This window comes from Urocitellus parryii, chromosome 11, assembly GCF_045843805.1.
Source record: "Urocitellus parryii isolate mUroPar1 chromosome 11, mUroPar1.hap1, whole genome shotgun sequence".
Taxonomy (NCBI): Eukaryota; Metazoa; Chordata; class Mammalia; order Rodentia; family Sciuridae; genus Urocitellus; species Urocitellus parryii.
This window is the reverse complement of record NC_135541.1, coordinates 116,891,386-116,910,671: the sequence shown is the minus strand read 5'-3', so window position 1 is coordinate 116,910,671 and position 19,286 is coordinate 116,891,386. Positions and strand designations below refer to the sequence as shown.

General features: G+C 38.4%; 1 protein-coding gene across 1 annotated transcript; it reads left to right on the top strand.

Moving 5' to 3' along the window:
• Positions 1-773: 773 nt before the first annotated feature.
• LOC113196223 (interferon-activable protein 203-like) lies at positions 774-15,383 on the top strand. Its single transcript, XM_077803639.1, has 11 exons — positions 774-847; positions 930-1,080; positions 2,548-2,644; positions 3,711-3,995; positions 5,431-5,585; positions 6,271-6,432; positions 6,822-6,908; positions 8,867-9,079; positions 10,717-11,136; positions 12,760-12,948; positions 14,267-15,383. Exons 4-11 carry the CDS (start codon positions 3,731-3,733, stop codon positions 14,342-14,344), a joined length of 1,569 nt encoding a protein of 522 aa, XP_077659765.1. The 5' UTR covers positions 774-847; positions 930-1,080; positions 2,548-2,644; positions 3,711-3,730; the 3' UTR covers positions 14,345-15,383.
• The last annotated feature ends 3,903 nt before the right edge of the window (positions 15,384-19,286 follow it).

Below are 19,286 nucleotides of genomic sequence, written 5' to 3'. Positions count from 1 at the left end.
CATAGAGGATTGAGATAGAAAAGCAGTGACGGGTAAATTCTACAGTTAAGTGTCCTTGTCCTCTCCAAAACTCCTGTTAAACCTGAACCCCCCCAATGCAATCTTGCTGGAAGGTGGTGTCTCATTGTACATGTTTAGGTCATGAGGTCTCTACCCTCATAAATGAATTAACTACTGTCACCATAAAAAGGGTTTGTGAGAATAAATTTGCTCTTTTTGTCCTTCTGTCATATGAGCATGCAGCAAAATGTTTATCCCAATTGCCAGGGCCTTGATCTTTGACTCCCCAGCCTCTAGAACTATGAGCAACAAACTTCTGTTCTTTACAAATTACCCAGTGTGTGGTATTCTCTTATAGCAATATAAAGCAGACAGATAGTAGGGAAATCTGCCTTGTCCATAATAGTGAGGGTCAGAGAGTAGTATCTGGGCTGAACTGGAAACTTAATTCTTTCATCTATTCACACACTCCCCACTGTGTAATGCCGTGAAGATGAGATTAATGGTGCTCCTTTCCCTTTTCTTCTCATTGTGTGAAAGACTAGGGAAGTGTGCCTGGTAATTGGCTAGAAGGCGCACATTTTCCCTTTGAAATTTGACTTCATTCCAAGGAATAGAGGTTCCTAAATGTTGGCTATAGAAGTTCTTGGAAAGTTTCATCTATTGAGAAAAACATGTCAGTACTGCTGAGCTCTAACTTGTGGTGGTCATCACTGTGTTTACAGGAAGCTCTTCCGTTTTTTTCTGACTCAAGAAACCGAAAGTTAGAAGCACTGATAGGAGGAGTCCTCTCTGTTTCCTCTCCTCTGCGGGCTCTGAGCAGTATGAGACACCCAACATTGCTCAAGTTAGTAACTTTCACCAGTGTGCTATTCCTCTGTTATCTTTGGAAATGCTGGAAATAATTTTATTGATTTGTTTATTTTTAGCATTTCAGAACACAATATCCTGCTGTTCATTCTCTGAGAGCTTTGCTGATTTATTTTCCTAATGCAAACAAACAACAACAAAAAAGCCCTGCTTCCTGCATTACTGAAGCTCCGAAGAACCTGGACCACTGTTGAAGAAGTTTCCAGGAAGGTGAGTCCTGCCAGTGCTTTCTGTAGAGAAGACCTGAACACTTAGCCCCAAATCACAAGATCACCAGGAGAATCAGTCTGGGCTCTTCAGGGTGGTGGGGTGAGGGGAGTAGGGCAGGCATCAGTTATGCTGAGAACAGGGACAACTGCAGTGATTGATTCTCATGCTTCACTTTGAAAGATAACAGACCTCTTTATTCTCCAACACTGAGGCCTGAATAAAGGGAAGTGCATATTGACTATTGCAGATTGTAAAGTAAACGCTGAGGAGGAATTGGCAGGAGTTCATATTGCAGAAGAGGACTTTGGTTTTCTTGTTTGGAGAGAGTATAAAAAACTTGGTGATTGTAGTGAGGGGCCTCAGGAAAAGACAAGAATGAGACATGAAAAAAAATACTGTTAATTTAAAAACACATCTGGAGTGACGCTGTGTTGTGTAACATTATCCCAGTTTTAGAAAACATGAGAACAATTGCAAAGGCATTGTAAAAATATTCAGATTCACAAACACAGTTATTCAAATACATCATCTTAATATTTTCAAAAGTAGGTTTTAGTTTTCTTTAACTCCACTCTAAAACAGGTAAATAGGTGTCTTCAATTATTTTTAACAAAAATTTTCCCTTAACTAATTAAACCCTGTATGTCCATGATGGATATAAGTACTTTGTCTTGTTTTTTTGCTATCTTCACTCTAATCTATGACCCTTCTTTATTATTCTCTCTTTCTCTCTCTCTTTTCTTAACTTATTGCTCTTTTTTAGGCTTTAAAAGACAAATACATCAGAAACTGTTGCCTTCTGTTTCCCCCTTTCATTCACCATATGGATGCACTTCCTATTTCTCTTCTCTCTTACCATGTTTTTATTTTTAAGACATAATCTACTTAATCACGTTTGATTTCATTCTCCAAATATTTTGGCCTGAAGTATTTAGTGTGTTTTTTTTTTGTTGTTTGTTTGTTTGTTTTGGTTTTGGTTTTGGTTTTGGTTTTGGTACCAGGGGTTGAACTCGGGGACACTGAACCACTGAGCTACCTGCCCAGCCCTTTTATGTATTTGATTTAGAGACCGGTCTCACTGAGTTGCTTAGCCCCTCCTTTTGGCTGAGCTGGCTTTGACTCAAGATCCTGCTGCATCCCTAGCTGCTGGGATTACATGAGTGCACCCCACCCAGCTCCTGAACTATTTCTTAATAAAACTTTTTGAGTTGTGCGATAGATATGGGGATTTTGAACTAGTATTATAGAAAGATTATTCCATTATCTTACTGTAGGCAGTTGTGCTCTTGAAAATCAGTTTCGATCTGATGCTTGACTCTTTGTAAGTTTCATTCTTTGTTTCTAGAGACTCACAGAGTACTCATTTTTTTGTTTAAATATTCTTCATGTCACTATAATGTTCATTGTGTGAATCTTCTCTTTATTCTATGTGCCTTTTCAATCTTGACGATATTCCTGTTCCCTCAGGAGGAAGCAATTATCGCTCCAGATATTTGAACATTCCAGTCAATTAGAAGTATATACAAAAAAAAAAACAGAATCCTAAACTAAAAAGACTTGTAAGGTAAGCAGAAAATTGGAATCTATACCATGTACCCAGTGTCACTAGGGAAGAGAATAAGAGGCTACCAAAGTTCAGGGGTGTGACTCTTATCCATGTGGGAACTATGGGGCTTCAGTTCAGTCTTCAGGGTTGTAGTGGAAGGTAATCAGAGAAAGAAATACAGAAGTGGCTTTTCAGGCCATGAAATGGGAACTAGCAAAGTCTTAAAGCATGAAAAGACAAGGTGTGTTGTGTATTTCAAAAGCATATGATAGAAAGGTATACAAAGAATAGATGAATAGATGAAGATAAATCCAGGCCTTTCAGACTATACTTAGGGAGTCAGGGATATTTTTTTAAAAGAAAATTAAGAAACTATTAATAAATTTAAGCTGTAATATACTGTGAGTTTTAGAGAGAAAATAGACATTATAATAAAAACTAATGGAGAAAATTAGACCTGAAAGTATATAAATCAAGCAACTGTTGAAATAATTCTACCAGTAAATACTATGACCCAATAAATAATTCTACCAATAAATATTGTGACAAAGGACACAGAATGCATGCTCCCACATGAGGACAGACACAGACACAGCTGGGTAGGGAAGAGCCAAGTGGACAGGGTCAGTGCCTGAGCCTGGAAGGGGGGTGCAGCAGCAGACAGTCACTCCTGGGGGCGGGGGAAGGTCGAGGCCATTGGCCCAGCAGCCACTTCATTCCTAACAGGTGAGCAGAGAGTCAGGAGCAAGATACACCCAGGGATGGGCCCAGGTCCAAGAAAGAACGGCAGGGGAGCCAGGGGCGCTGACACTGCACCCCCCCCAGCCTGTTTCCAGACCCCTTCACCACCCACCAGTGAATCCACTCAGCTCTCATCACTCAGAGGGAAGAACTTCTTAGAAACGTGTACTGCAGCATTCCTCCCCCCACCTCCACAGCAGCACCTCTGGTAACCCAGCCCTCTTCATTGCACACACACCTCTGGACGGCACTTGAACAGGGGGCAGTCACTCACATACACATAAGCCATTTTTGAAAGTGTCCGTTTGCACATGTCAGACTCTGTGCTGTTTCTGTCTCGTAGGCTCATCCGAAACTTGAGAGATGGTGAACGAATACAAGAAAATTGTCCTGCTGGTGGGGCTAGAGGCCATTAAGGATTATGAATTTAGATTGATTAAGTCCTTATTGGCCAAAGACTTAAAACTGACTAGAAATATGCAAGATGATTATGACAGAATTAAGATTGCTGACTTGATGGAAGAGAAGTTCCACAGAGATGCTGGGCTGGGAAAACTGATCACACTCTGCAAAGACATTCCGGCACTTGCAGAACTCGCGGAAACCCTTAAAATTCGGAGGTTGAAAGGTAACCAGGAGGCACCCCTGGCTCCCATCCTTTCTGCCCCCACCTTCCCCAAAATTGACTAGAGCCCTGACTTGCTCACAGTTGATACATCCCAAGTCAAAACCTCAGTTACCATAGCAATCATGGTTCTTGAGATGCCAACCATTTGACAACTTAGAGAACTCCTTTACAACCGAGTGCCTTTTGGTTAGTGAAGTATGTCTTTTGAGGGTAGAAACGAAGAAAAAAATCAGGAAAAGCCATTGAGAGACTAGGGCTTCAAATACTTTATATAAGAAAATGAACAGTAAAATTAAAAAAAAATGTGCATTTCAAAAATATTTAAATCACAGCTGGTGATATAACTTAGTTGGTAGAGTGCTTGTCTTGCATGCACAAAGCCCTGGGTTCAATCCCCAGCACCATACACACCAACACAAAAATATTTAAATCAATTATTATTACTGCTCTATTAGAATACTTGCTTCATCATTAATATCTTCTCTGGCAACAAAAATAAAAGAATGTTTAATAAAAGCATGCCTCTCTGTGATGTGAAGAACTTCCCTCTTATCAAGGGTTTAAAAACCACTTGCAAAAACTCAAAGTCCAATATCACTTCTTTATCATGTGACAAAACAGATGATAATTTCTTCCGCTATTTTCTCCAATTCGGAGGAATCTTCTACAAAGATGACCTCTCCTTAACATCATGTACAGTGTAGAAGCTTATGGGGCAAATGTACAATAAGAGGGTTAGGAAGGGGATTGACAGAGGTCCCTGGGAGTCCCCGGGATAGGAAGGCTGTGCTCACTGCACACAGGAAGGGTAAGGAAACCGCCGAGGGACAGGCTGGGCCTGGGTGGCTTCTGCCAGGCTGAGCTGATGGGCTAGAGGTGGACGCCCACAGTCAGACACAAAAGCAGGAGCAGAGAGGAAACAGAGAGGAGACTGCGTCCACTGACTTCACCCAGGAGCCCCGGTTTATTGTGCTGTCTTTCTTTTTTATTAATTTTATTATTTTTAAAAAATACACGACAACAGTGGACTGCATCACAATCCTTACTACACAAATAGAGCACAATTTTTTGTATCTCTCTATATAAAGTATGTTCACACCAATTTATGCCATTATACATGTATTTTTTTGCATTACAATTCTTAATACACATATATACCACATATCTCTGTATATAAGGTATTTTCAAGTCTTCATACATGTACTTTGTATAATGATGACCATCACATTCCACCATCCTTGCTAATCCCCTTCTCCCTCTCTTCCCCCCACCCCTCTTCCCTATCTAGAATTTATCTAATCCTTTCATGCTCTCCCTCCCTACCCCACTATGAGTCACACACACACACACACACACACACACACACACACACACACACCCGCCTTATATCAGAGAAAACATTCAGCATTTATTGTGCTGTCTTTTACTTCATCAGTTAAAAGGAAATCCAAAGTGGGAAGAAAATCCACAGGGGAAAAAAAATCTACAGGGAAAAAAGTGGAGCAGGATGAATCTCCTACTGCCCAGTCCAGGTCCACAACAAATACAGATTCGGAACCAGAATCAGAGGAGGAGATACCTTCGTTGAAGGTAGGACGGCTGAGCCCCCACTGAAAAAGCATCCACTCCTCATTTTCCACTTCTTGCCTTTTAATCTACCCTCCAGTCTCTGTATAGTTCAAGAACGAAGTGAAAACGAGGTTCTGAGCCTGCACACTCATACCTATTGGTCTCCCGTTTTCTTTCAGTACTTCTGTGCACTTGAACTTAGGTAATATGACCCCCTAGGGCAGAAACAGAAAATCATCACACTTTTCTAAGATATGCACTAAAATAGCAATCAGTTTGGGACAATGGCTTGCTAAAGCCTATTGAGAGACACTGAGTCCAAATTTAGCTGTTTCAAATCCAAGTCTCCTGCTCTTCTATCACCAGAGGTGAGTACGGGGCAATATGCAGAATTTTTTTTCTCGTCTTTCTTTGAAGCAGTCATATATGCCCAGTGCTTTCCTTCTGGCCATCTTTTCAGAGGATAGACTGTAACTCCCTGGAGTTCCCAAGAATATAAGTATAATTAGGATCTTTTTATACAAAAGGACTTCCTTCTCTGAAAATGTTGTGCTTTGACTAACATTAAATTGCGTTACCAAAGGCTGGGACCTGGGCTCAGTGGTAGAGCATCTAATTAACATGTTTAAGGTCCTGGTTGAGTTCACAGTACCAAAAAAGAAAAATTATCTTTACCAAGACTAAAAGGGAAAAAAAAATCTTTTAGGAAAACGAAATCAAGAACTCTGAAGACCCTGAGAGAACACAGCTTCCCCCAGAACAGGGTCGGTTTATGGAACCTTCAGCCACCAGCGAAGAACAAACTGCGGTCTGTCCCCAGACTCCTCAGGGGCCTCCACCAGAACCATCCCATAGTCCTCCAATCAAGGTACCTCTTCCTGCTCCTAATACTTGTCCCTCCCCACACCATATTTCTGGGGTCATTATAATCATGAAAGAGCTTCTCCTAATCCCTTACTGTTCCCAATTTCTTCCTACAATTAAATCACAAATAAAATTTATCAAATGCATATATTAAGATCCCCATGCTATTTACAAGGCATACATTGATGAAACAATTCCTGATCTCCACAGCTCATGTGTTCGTTCAGGAGAGATGGGTATGGGGAGTTTATCATCTACTAGATGATAAACTCACATTATAGTTAGCTGGGCCAGAGGGAAGAAAAGACAAACACCTATCTCATCCACTCCATCACAATCTGCTTTTTGTTTTGTCCTTTGTTCCTGCCTTGATGTGATTCCTGTGGTTACCAGCGACTCGACATTGAGAAGTCTGTATCTTTGGTGAATGAGCAAGAAAAAATTGCTTCAAATCTTCAGGGCGGGCACGTAAGAGCACAAGTTGAGTCACGCTTTCCTACTATACTTTCTAACTCAAGACCAAGCTGCATTTTGTCTTAGGTCACAGCCTTACCAACAAGCCACACTCTGATATTGAAGACAGAGTCCCTCTAGAAAGAGACTTTCAATTTTGACCTAGTTTTCTGCTGTATTTTTTCATTGTATTCATCCATTGTTATGAGGAATTGAACTTGGGGTCACTTAACCACATCCCCAGATCTCTTTATTTTCCATTTGAGACAGGACAGGGTCTTGCTAAGTTGCTTCAGGCCTCGTTAGGTTGCTGAGGCTATCTTTGAACTTGTGATCCTCCTTTCTCAGCCTCCCAAGTTGCTGGTATTACAGGCGTGCACCACCATGCCCAACCTCTGTTGCTATTATTGCTATTAGTTCCAAGAACCCATGTTTCCCCAAATCTCTCCTGAAAAGTCATAGAAATAAAAAAAAAAAAAAACAGAGGCTGTTTGTTTTGTTTTCAGGAGTCTGCAAAACTGGTGTCAGGAACAAATTTGTGCATTCCCTTAATGGAAAGTTTTAGTTAATAAACCAAATTCATAACCACAGCTGACATTGCTCTGAAATTTCCTGCTTTATATTCCAGGAGGGTTGTTTACCCAAACATACCCTAAAACTGTGCTTGGTCAAGTTGTTTTAAGTCATTTGGCAACAGATGTAGAACCCAGGTTTATGTACATTATCTCATTTATTCTTTATAATACCATATGAAAATGGTATTATTGTTAGTCTCATTGCACACTTGAGAAAATGGAGATGCATAAAATCACACAGGTCACACGGGAGTCCATATTAGTGCCAGGATTTAAACGCAGCCATCTTTGAACTTTAAAACTTGAATGTTGAATGATCATAGATGGAATGCAGGGTAAGCAGATGTTAAAATGTCTCCAATTTATGTTTGAACACTTTTGAATAGACCTTGTTGTGTTTGGGTTTGTTACTGTTGCACACGTGTCAGAAGCTGTTCTAAGGAGGGTTACTCCAGTTGAGGGCTCTCTAAGCATTTCTCTCACACCCATCAACAAGTGGTGGGGCTGTCTCAGTGGAAAAGCGTAGCATCGGTGAGGCACGGGGTTAGATCCTCAGCACCACATAAATATTAACAAATAAAATAAAGGCACTCTGTCCATCTATAATTACAATTTTTTTTAAAGTCAGATTACTGAATGGTGTCAAAACTGGTCAGTACTGTGTTGTGCTGACCCAATTATGATAATGTTTAATGGACTTCCATTAGTGTAATTGAAGGTTGCAATACCATAAGATTTTAGAGAGATTTCCCATTGTTACTTGAAATTGTCTAACCATGTAGCTAAAGAAAATGCTTTGGGTAGTATGTTAAATTGCTGTGAATGCAACTAGGAACCTAGAAAGATTCTGGCTTCCTGATCCACACTATAGAGGTGGCAGGATCCTTCCTGAGGAACTGTGAATTTGAGGGACCTGTCCTGTTGCAGTCATGATCAGATACTTGAAAGGATGGAGACTTTCATTTCCTAGATGCCAAAGAGCACAGGACAGGGACTGGTGCCTGTAACTGAAAGACTTAGTTAACAAAGGCCCATTAGCCTGTTTTGCACCCCTTCAACAACAACAACAACAACAACAACAACAAAAACTCTAAGAGTTGTATCTAACTGAATGGTTTAGACCAGTTATATAGGATCTGTAGAACCTGTATTACATCCTAGACCAGTGAAATGCCAATCCTTTGAGGTTTTTACATTTAAAAGGAGGATTGTGGTAGGAGGAGGTATGGTGTTGGAGGTGCTTGAATGTGTGCTATTATTCCTCCTGTGACCCAGGAGAAAAATATGCATGGTATAGGTTCTATGTAAAATAGAAAAAAAAATGAGAATAAAAGATGCATTTTTATCTGATTTTTTTAAAAAAAAAAACATTAAACAAAAAAAAAAGTAAAGAAATTTATTTTCCTGCAGGAAATGGACAACACAAACACCCAAACACATGATAACATGAAGGTACAGGAATCTCAGGGACAGCGTCAACTTCCAGAACTGTCATCATTTGCCACACAAACAACTGCGAGTATGTTCCAGACTTTTAAGATGGCTCCCAGAGCACCATCCTGCAGTTTCCAGACTCTTCAGGTGACTCTAACAGAACCATCCACCAGAATCCAGACTCTGCAGGTGGGTGCAACCATACTGTCTACCAGTCTGCAGACTCCTCTGATGACTCAAACCCCATTCAGCAGTTGCTTCCTCACAGTAAAATTTCCTGTTCCCGCAAAGATAAGGACAGGGATTAACAGAAACTTGGAAGAACAGAAACTTCTAACCCACTTATTTAGTTCAGTTGTTATTTTTATTAGGTATTTTTTTGAGATCCTAACTTTGAATTCTAATTCAGATAATGCCCCACTCCATCAGGATAATCTATGACTATTCGTGAGTACCTAAATCTTCCCTGTTCCATAACCAGTAAAACAAGACATTAGTTTACTTCATTTTATTTTTGTGTTTTGGTTTGCATTTTTCATTTTTCCTCCCTGCAACATGTAAATGGTATCCTTGGGTAAAATAGTGTGTAGAAATACAGAGCCAATGGGAATCTATTGATATTGCTTTTCTTTCATTATTTTTTGTTAACACCAATGACATCATCTTAGAAAATTTATGAAAAAAAATAGATGTATGGACAAATATAATTAAAATTTAACTGTCTGGAATTTTTTCTCTATCACATGCCAAGCTTAAGTGTATCGTCTTCTCTATCTTTTGTTATGTGTATATAAGAAATATCATTTTCTCCCAAGTTGGGCCACATTGCATGTATTCTTATATAACCCAGACTTTCAAAATTCTTTTAGCATATTTTGAAGTGCTTGGCTTCAATCAGCCAATATAGACTTAAATAACTTTATTGTATGTAAAAAATTACATGATTATTCTATGCATTATAAAAATAATTTCACATTATCTGGCTTTATGTTACTTTTGGTATTCCCTATACCTGCAATAAATGGAAGATATCACCTGCAGAGAATGATATAATTTATTTCTCAAGTTCTGTACACTTTCTGTCATATGTTAGCATCACCATCATGAGGTGCTGGGAATGAATTTCCTGATGTAGGAAAGTACCATATTGATGAGAAGGCAGAGTGAAACCCCATCCCTCGCAGGTCGTATTCTGTAGAACTTTCTCCGTCAGGTCTCAGTGAGCACTGCTGATCTGTGGAGAACATCCATCTGCTGAGTCCTGGAACTCCCATGGTCTCCTCCATACTTCTTCTTCCAGATCAGTAGATTCCCTGTGATTCAAAGTGCTCTGCTGAAATTCAGAAAGAGTGCAGGGCACTGTGGAGAAATGTGATCAGGGTTGAGTTCCTTCATGACTAATTTCCAATGCCATGATTCCCCTCAATACCTGGTAGCATTCAGCCTGGACCTGTTCAGACTAGGAAAGTCCTGGGGGGTTCTTTCAATGTCTGCCTTATGAACCCTTTTGCAATACATCACTGATTTCTTTTAAAAAGCTTTGTGATTTGAGTCTTTAAAAAGTCCTATTAAGATTAGTATCAGTTGAAATTACTACCTAAATCTTTTCTTTTTTTTTTTCACTACATAAATTATACTGCGTCTGCCATTATTGTCTAAATTTTCCCCAACTCTGCCCAATTAATGTTTCCTTGAGGATAACATCGGGAATCTTCTTTACATTCCTTGAGAATCGACCCTGAACCTGAGAGGGGTCTCACTAGACAGTGACTCTGGATTCCCTGTCATAACTGTGCTTGTGTTTCTGCTGTGTGCTTTCTAAGTAGAATCCAGGACTGACAACTGTACCTACGGAAGCTTCCGAAGAACATGGTCACCAGAAGGGCCCCAAAGAAGTAGTGGTGTTGAAAGTAACTGAACCATTTATTTATGAGTTCAAAGAAGGCGGGAAGAAGATGTTTCATGCTACAGTGGCCACCCAGAGCGAATTCTTCCGAGTGAAAGTTTTCGACTTCCACTTGAAGGACAAATTCATCCCAAAGACAGTTATTGCCATATCCGATTATATTGGCCAAGACGGGTTCCTGGAGATATACAGTGCTTCAAGCGTGTCTCACGTGAGCGCAGACAGAAAGATGGAGATCTCAAATAGACTGATTAAAAATGCTAATGCAACTCCTAAAATCGAGTATCTTTGCTCGCAATGTACAATGAAATTCGTGAATGGGGTGTACACGGTGTATAAGGTAAGCCATAGTATTATTTCATAAAATTTCTTCAGCAAACCTAGATTTTTAAAAGCCTTCACTTGCTAACTGGAGATGGGTCAGTTGACTGAGTACAGGAAATCCAGGCCTGACCGACTCACTTCCCACTTTAGAGTACGGCATAGTCGATCTCAGACCTTTTAATCTTTTCAGGATCTCACCAGGAAAGTTCTTCAGAAAGAGAATCACCAAGAATCTTTGGCATTCTAACAGTTATTCTGATACTTTCTTAGCCACCCTGGTCTACAGCAGTATACAGTTCCTCTCAACCCATGTATCCTTAGGACTTTGCTTGAGTTTTCCCCATCTGTATCAATGACAACTTAATTGTAAAGGAAGAGTTAGCCTCCCAAATCTGGATCTGGTTATGGTGACCAAAATAAGGAGCCTAAATAGAGGGCTCTGCCCCAGGATGTGGTGACATCTAACAGTGATCTGATCAGCTGGACTGTAGGCGCTCACTCTTTCCCATTCATTACTCTTCATTACTCTTTATTAAGAAATTGTGACACATTTCGTCTGCATTAAATCATAAGAGAAACAGAAGCTGCAGACAAGAAACATGCAATTTAATCTCTCCATTTACAATGGACAATGAAATGCGAAGAAGCTTGGTGAATATTTAGACTCCTCAGTCTTCCTAGGCAGCCCCAACATACCACATAAATAGTACCCTTGGCCGAGTTAACTGCTAATGTTGGAAGTGCGTCAATCTGCTATGTATGTCTTTGAGGATGGTCTTTTTTATTTTTTCTTTTTGATGGTGGGGAGTGAAACCAGGGTTACTCCACCACTGAGATACCTTCATAGTCCTATCTATCTATCTATCTATCATCTATCTATCTATCTATCTATCTATCCATCCATCCATCCATCCATCCATCTATCCAGGGTCTCACCAAGTTGACAAGGCTGGCCTTGAACTTCTGATCCTCTGACCTCAGCCTCCAGAGCATCTGGGATCATAGGCCTGCACCACACCCAGATGAGTGTGGATTTTTCTTTTTCCTGTGCTGTTTTCTGTACACTTTCTTTAAACAACTGTACATGTAAAAGTGGCTGTAGAATTCATTAATATAGTAAAATACAAACCAAAGACAGTGGGACTAAATCCTTTGGATTTAAAATTTGGCACAGAGCAAATCAATGGAGAGGATAGAAAAAGAAATTGTATATTGAAATAACATGCAGCACTTAATGAGGACTTCTCATAGTCTCTCAGGCTCCTGGTGAGCCCCAAATGGCTTTTCTTCTTCTCGTTTCATGTGGAAGTAACAAAGAAACCCACCAAGGTAATCAGATTTCTCTCTTTTTGAGCTCCTTAGGAAATCCCAACTCTGCCAATTAACTGCTGCTAACTCTTCAATTAATGCAGATATGTAAAAATTAGGAAGATAATAAAGTCTCCTAGAAAAATCTAACACATGAAGACACTAAATAAGGAAATCTTGAGAGAAGTTTGATAGAAAATATCTGGACCTGTGGTTCAGATCTATTTACTTTGTCACAGATGAATATTTTCATCTATACCCTTTATTTTTCATAGATCTAAGAGTTCCTGATACATTTCTCAGAAAATTGAGTGTTAGTTATCTTTTTCAGAAAGACATGAGGGAAGATTGCACTTATTATGGAATACGAGATGACACAGGGAACATGGAAGTGGTGGTGTATGGATGGATGACCTATGTCAACTGTGAGGAAGGAGATAAAATTAATCTCTTCTGTTTTGAATTGGCTTTCAATGAAGATAAGTGGCAGCTTAGATCCGTAAGGCACAGCTATATCAAGGTGGGTGTTCTATGGGAATGTGATTCTTCCAAATGGAAACTATTTAAAAAAAATTTTATTTTATTTTTTTTAAATTATGTGAATGTATTTTGACATATCATATGCACATGGAGTACAACTTCTCATTTTCTACATGATAAGAGTTACACTGGTTGTGTGTTCATATATGAATATCCTATGTCCTTTTCATTCTACTGACTTTCCCATTTCTCCTTGGAGTGGAACCACTGTTTGACCCAGTTATCCCAATCCTCAGCATATACCCAAAGGGATGTAAACTCAGTATGCTATAGTGACACAGTCACATCAATATTATGGCAACTAGTTTCTTTATACTACACTTTAAGAAAACAAAATAGCAGCAGTTAACACAGATTTCAACAGATGGAAAGAAAAGTAAGCTCTGCCCATTAGTGCATATAAACTTTTTTTCACCATTTTTTTAAAAAAAGAAGGATATTTCTAATCAGAGTGAAGAAAGTATATTCAGAGAGACTTTCAAAATTTATTACATCCTAAGCTAAATAATGAAGATATACTGAATTGATCAAAGCAAGAAATAATTTAATAAGAAATTTGGGTTCAATTAAGACAGATATGTTTTAAATTCTGGCTCTGTAATTTTCTAAATGACTGAAGATTTAAAACGCAAGGCACTTCTCTGTCACCATCCATAAAGTGGGGAAATATTTTCTAACATAACAGGTCACCAACAAAACCCCTAAGAGATCTAGGTTACCAGTGTTGTCCTGGGCAAATCGGAACACAAGTACTTCCCTTTAGAGAAATGGTAGATGACAATGTCTGTGCTCTTTGTCACACTAATGCACACATTCATGTGCAAGTCATGGCACACTGCAAAAGGCTGAGGCTGGACAGCAAAGAAATAAAATAAAAAGGCTGACCTGTTCAAGCCACTGATATGTGCAAACGACCTGTTGAAGCACACCTGCTGAGATCTCTCTGATCCTCAGGACCATCAGTCAAATATTCCTCCCACCAGTTGCACTAGGAAAGCCTTTTGTAACTTCCTCCCTCCCTTCTGCCCAATGAAAACCTCCCCTCAGCTTTGCCATGGGGTCTACCAGCTCTTGTCTCTTGTGCTGTTTCCTGATACCACCTGTGTTCATGCTGGATAAAGTGACTAGCTGATTTTCTAGTCCTAAGCAAGTGGCAAAAGGTGACTCCAACCACAGGAATGGTTATAGGAGATAAGTAGGAGTGAGAAAAGAGATGAGGTTCGTGGGGAGGAGACCCTGTGGGTGAAGAGAGAAATGTGTGGCCAGCTGCATCTCAACTTCTTACTTTCTTCTTCAAGGTAATCAAGGCCAGGAGATTCAGCAGAGGACAACTCTATTGTAATTCAAATATGAACACTTCACAAGAATCCTCCTAAAAGCCAGGATGCCATTGATAACAGTGCTCATGGAGATACGAACCAAGTACAGAAAAAAAGATACATATTACAATATCATAATATGAAATCCAGCTTTTGTGCTGATGATATAGTTTAGTGGTACAGTGGTTTCTTAGCAAACATGAGGCCCTGGGTTCAATCCCCAGCACCACACAAATAAATGAGTAATAAATGAATAAAAACAAAAATAGCACTTAATTTTAGGAAATAGGAATTTAAGAAATCAATTAAAAGTCTTTCTACTTTCTACTTTTTTGTGTGTTCTAAATTCTATATTTTGCCACCTATAGCTTCTATAATTGTAACTATAATTAATAATTTTTTTCTCGATCAATGCTAGGTCTTAGTCACCATTGAATAGGCTATGACCTCCTCAAAAAGAAAAAAATGAATGTTTGGCAATGAAATTCACCCTGGGCTATAATTGCAGACCCCTTTATACTGGGAGGGTTTGCTTTAGCACAGAAGAGGGGATATCTTTGAAAATCTGTTTCCTAGAGAGGCCACAACTGGGGACTATGTGGAGGTGTCGTCTGTTGATTAGCATGAACATACTAGAATGTTAAAAGAATTTTTGCCCCTCCCTGATGTACTCCCTGTTTCTGAAATACGTATTTCCATTAATCTACCCAAGTACCAATAGGCCTCCGTGGCTATCCCCCCACAATTCCTCCTCCTTACATTCCCTGTGTGTGAATCCATCAGGAAGCTGTCCCAGGCACTTCTGCTGCAGGCAATCACTGAAGAGAACTGATTTAGAGTAGAATAGCAGGAAGCAGATATCTGCAAAGAAATTTTACTCTTTTATTTTTATCGATCACATATTGGTACCGGGTATTTTGTGATTGTTTTGTGTCCTTTAATCTTCCTATGAGCCCTAAAAGGTGGATGGATAGTTTTCTCCATTTTACTCTGTGTAGTGTGTGGCAGACAAGCAACAGAGAGGCACACCCACTCTCCTAAGGACACTTGGATGGGAAAGTAGAGAGCGACATGAAGAACCCAGGGAGCAGTTCCAGGGTGGGGGAGGTGTGATGGGGAAGAATCTGGAGCTGAGTTGGAAATTTGGAGAGCATGGGGACATTTACCACAATACGGTGGTTCCAAGACTACAAAGACTATTTGTATTCTATTTGTCTAAGGAAAAGAGGTTTTAAAGTTCTACCATGAGGTTCTGGGGCCCAAGGCCAAAGGAATAATTTTGCATTGCTTTGCCATAGACTGCCTTTGTTTTGATTATTTCTTTTCTTATAGTTGACTCGGATGCTAATTAGACATTTTCTTGCCTATAACTACTCTAATAACACACACACACACACACACACACACACATACACACACACACATACACATAATGTTATATACTTATTTACAGTTCTATCACTGCAGATGTGCTTTCTATCACTGCAGATGTGCCTACATGGTAATGTATTACATGGTATGGGTACGTATTCCTCATCAACAGAAACTGAAGTTCAAAGAGATTTAATGAAGTGTCAAATTACTTACTTCGGCACTAATTAGGAACAGAGATCATCCTGGGATGTCACCTGCTAAAACTTCCTCTAAATTCAAACTTGACTTATGGACAATAAGGAAAAAGATTGCTTCATACCCAACTGATATTTGTATTCTGAGTTGTCCTGATACTCTGATACTCCATGAAAACTTCCTACAATTTGCTATTCTTGAGTCTGTAGATGGTGGCCATTAAGAGTAAAGACTGAGTTACAGTACCCAGTGTCCCTGCCCTGCTTTCCCTCATGCTGATTCAATCCCCTTTGAACTTGTAAGAACTGGGTCTCCAACAGAGATGATCAAAAAAATCACATTCTACACAAGAGTTTGCTTCTTTGTTTTGTTTTCACTTAAATAGCTTCATCCTCTAATTCCACCATCCCACTCTAGTTTACCTCCTTTTGCCATACCACATATCAGAGCTCCTCCTTGAAATTAAAATAAACTTAAGAAAAAGCCAAAATCCAGAGCTGCTGCTAGTGCATGAGGGCCAAAGAGGTCAGGTCAGCTCACAGAGATGCTAATCTGCAACCATAGACATCTGACAGATTGGGTGGTTTTAAGGTATCCAAGAAACAGAGAAATGTCATTGTGAAGATCTCTGGAGTATCCCAGAATGACAATGATTGGAAGAGACACACCCAACTGCCTGCCTACGTTTTCTCCACTGTTAAAATAGGGCTAATAACAGAATTAACATCATAGTCATGGCTGGCCTGGATATTAAGTGAAGACATTCTAGATAAAGTACTTAGCAATTAGCTACCATCTATCAAACAATTAAGAAAGCCATTGTAGTTAGTTTGTAACTTGCATTTATTTAGTAATTGTCTTAGAAATCTTTTTGTATCAAAACATGTCAATCTAAATCATACTTCTAAACTATTTTTAATAACAAATTTATCATAATTTATTGAACTGTTGTTGATCCCTCCAGGGATTTTGTACAATTTCAGGGGCTAAAGGCTCAGTGGTACAGTGCTTTCCTACCGCAGGTTAGTCCCTGGATTCCATCCAAAACACACACACCCACACCCACACCCACACACACACACACACAATTATTTAATGCCCATTAACCAACAGATTAGATCTATAAGTAGAATTTCTAAATCAAATAATAGTAGAATAAGTGCAAATGTATAAAATGTATCAATTAATACTTCTGAAGACATTGTTTTTAGTAATTACAAATCATTGACACTTACATTTTGATGTGAGCCACTGGTGTGTGTGCATCTTCTGGCTGTACTATAGGAATATTTTAATTCACTGGGAACATGCATTCTTGCTAATATTTTAGTAGTAGAAATCTGTTAATGATTAACAAGCTTGGTGTATTCTGTTGCTGTTTCATTTTACATTGAGCATTAAGGGAATGAATTGCTTTAGTTGTAACTCTGCCAATATGTCTATCTAGAGGCCTGTTGCCATTTCTGTCTTCAGTGAAATTTTTGTCCCCAAGAAAGGATAACAGATTGAGTTGGTGTATTCTTGGTTATCAAAAAATACTCATGTAGCTTCAGGATTTTGAATTGGTGAATATTCATGATGTGTGGAAAAGCATAATACACACCACAATCTCAATCACACAAAATGGGACACTTTCAACTAAGCTTCTTGTGACTGGATGACTTTGTTCTTTGCTTGTGTTTTTTTTTCCCCTGTAATGTACAATTTACTTTTAAAAAATAAAAATTATTTTTAAAACCTGAAAAAAAATCATTGACACATTCACAAACTTGGGAATCATTAACCTTATGGATAAGGATTAGTCATTGTTTTAAAAATCCTGATCTAGTCTTTGTGAGTCTTTTGGTTTCATCTTATTTATTATTAAGCAATGGGAACTTATTTCAGAGAAATGTTTATAAAAACAACCAAATGCATATTTAAAAGTCCAAAATTCTATCTTCCAACTTGATGTGTATTTCCTGTTGATTATTATATAAAATGCACACAGTAACACTAACTATAATTAATGGAAATTCCTGTGAGATTTTCTAAAGATACAGAATAGTCCATTCCAACAAAAGCTAAGATCTACTTTAACTTTTCCTCCAAGTTCAAACTCCAGGCAACTTCTGATTTAGAGTTTACTTACATTTATAACTTTTCCAGAATATCTTAAAATGGAATCCAAAAGAACATAAAATTTTGAATCTGGCTTCTTTCACTTACTAAAATACATTTAATATTTATCCCATGGAGTTATATTTGACATTGATTTATTCCTTTTTATTGCTGAATACAGTTAAATAGTGTGAATTGATACAAGTTCATTTATCCATTTCTCAGGTGAGGGTCAATGGTCTCTAAATTTTTTGCATAATTATAAATAAAACTTCCATAAATATTTCCATGCATATTTTTTTCTGAACATACATTATCATTTCATGTATCAAAAAAAACTTAGAGTGAAATTGCTGGGTCCTATTTTAAGTGCATGTTTAAGTTTGTAAGGAATTGTCAAACTATTCTCTAAAGTGACTATAACGTTTTCTATTTCCTCCAACAATATGTGAGAGTTTCAGATCCGTTTCATCCCCCCCTCAGAGCTTAGCAATGTAGATGTCCATTAGCTTCTTAAAAACTCTTTTGTAAAGTGATTGTAACCACTTGTCAACCCACCAGATTTTAGGACAATTCCTGTTCTGCCATATCCTTGTCAGCAGTTGCTGTGATCAATTTAAATTTTAATCATTCTAATAAGTGTACAGTGGCATCTCACTTTAATCTCTTACTTTTAATTTGTATCTCTCTAAAAATGAATTAGATTAAGCATCTTTTTATGTGTCTGCCATTCATGTATCGTGTCTTGCCCATTAAAAAATGTAGTTGGTTTTTCGTCATATTGAATTTTGAGAGGTCTTTATAAATTCTACATGCAAAGTTTTGAGGAACTACATGACTAACAAATATTCAACCTTAATCCATGGTTTGCCTTCCAATGTGTTTAATGATATTTTTGAAGATTAATTCTTCATTTTGATAAAGTTCACATTGTTAAAAATAGCCCTTGTGTAGATTGTGCTTTTGGTGTCAAATATTAAAAAGTCTTTGTTTAAATCAATATCAAACAGAGTTTTGTCTTGTGTTCTGAAAATTTATAGTTTTAGGTTTTTACCTTTAAGCTAATGGTCTATTTTTAGTTAATTTTATATTGAAAGTGAGGTATTGATAATATTCATTATTTTTTAACAGGGATATCAAATTGTTCCAGTACTATTTGGGGGAAAAAATATCCTCTCTCCATGGCTATGTTTTTGTTCTTTTGTAGGAAATTCAACAGATCGTATGAGTGAAGGACTACTTTATCTTCCATTGCTCTATATGCCTGTCATTGCTCCAACATCATAGTCATTTTATTATTTAAATATCCCTTGCAATACTTTTAGTCATT

Excerpts from the sequence above, each read along its gene's own strand:
- LOC113196223 (XM_077803639.1), top strand. The coding sequence starts at position 3,731 with ATGGTGAACGAATACAAGAAAATTGTCCTGCTGGTGGGGCTAGAGGCC. Across the intron at positions 6,433-6,821 it reads CCCATAGTCCTCCAATCAAG|CGACTCGACATTGAGAAGTC; the intron begins GTACCTCTTCCT and ends TGTGGTTACCAG. Across the intron at positions 6,909-8,866 it reads GCGGGCACGTAAGAGCACAA|GAAATGGACAACACAAACAC; the intron begins GTTGAGTCACGC and ends ATTTTCCTGCAG.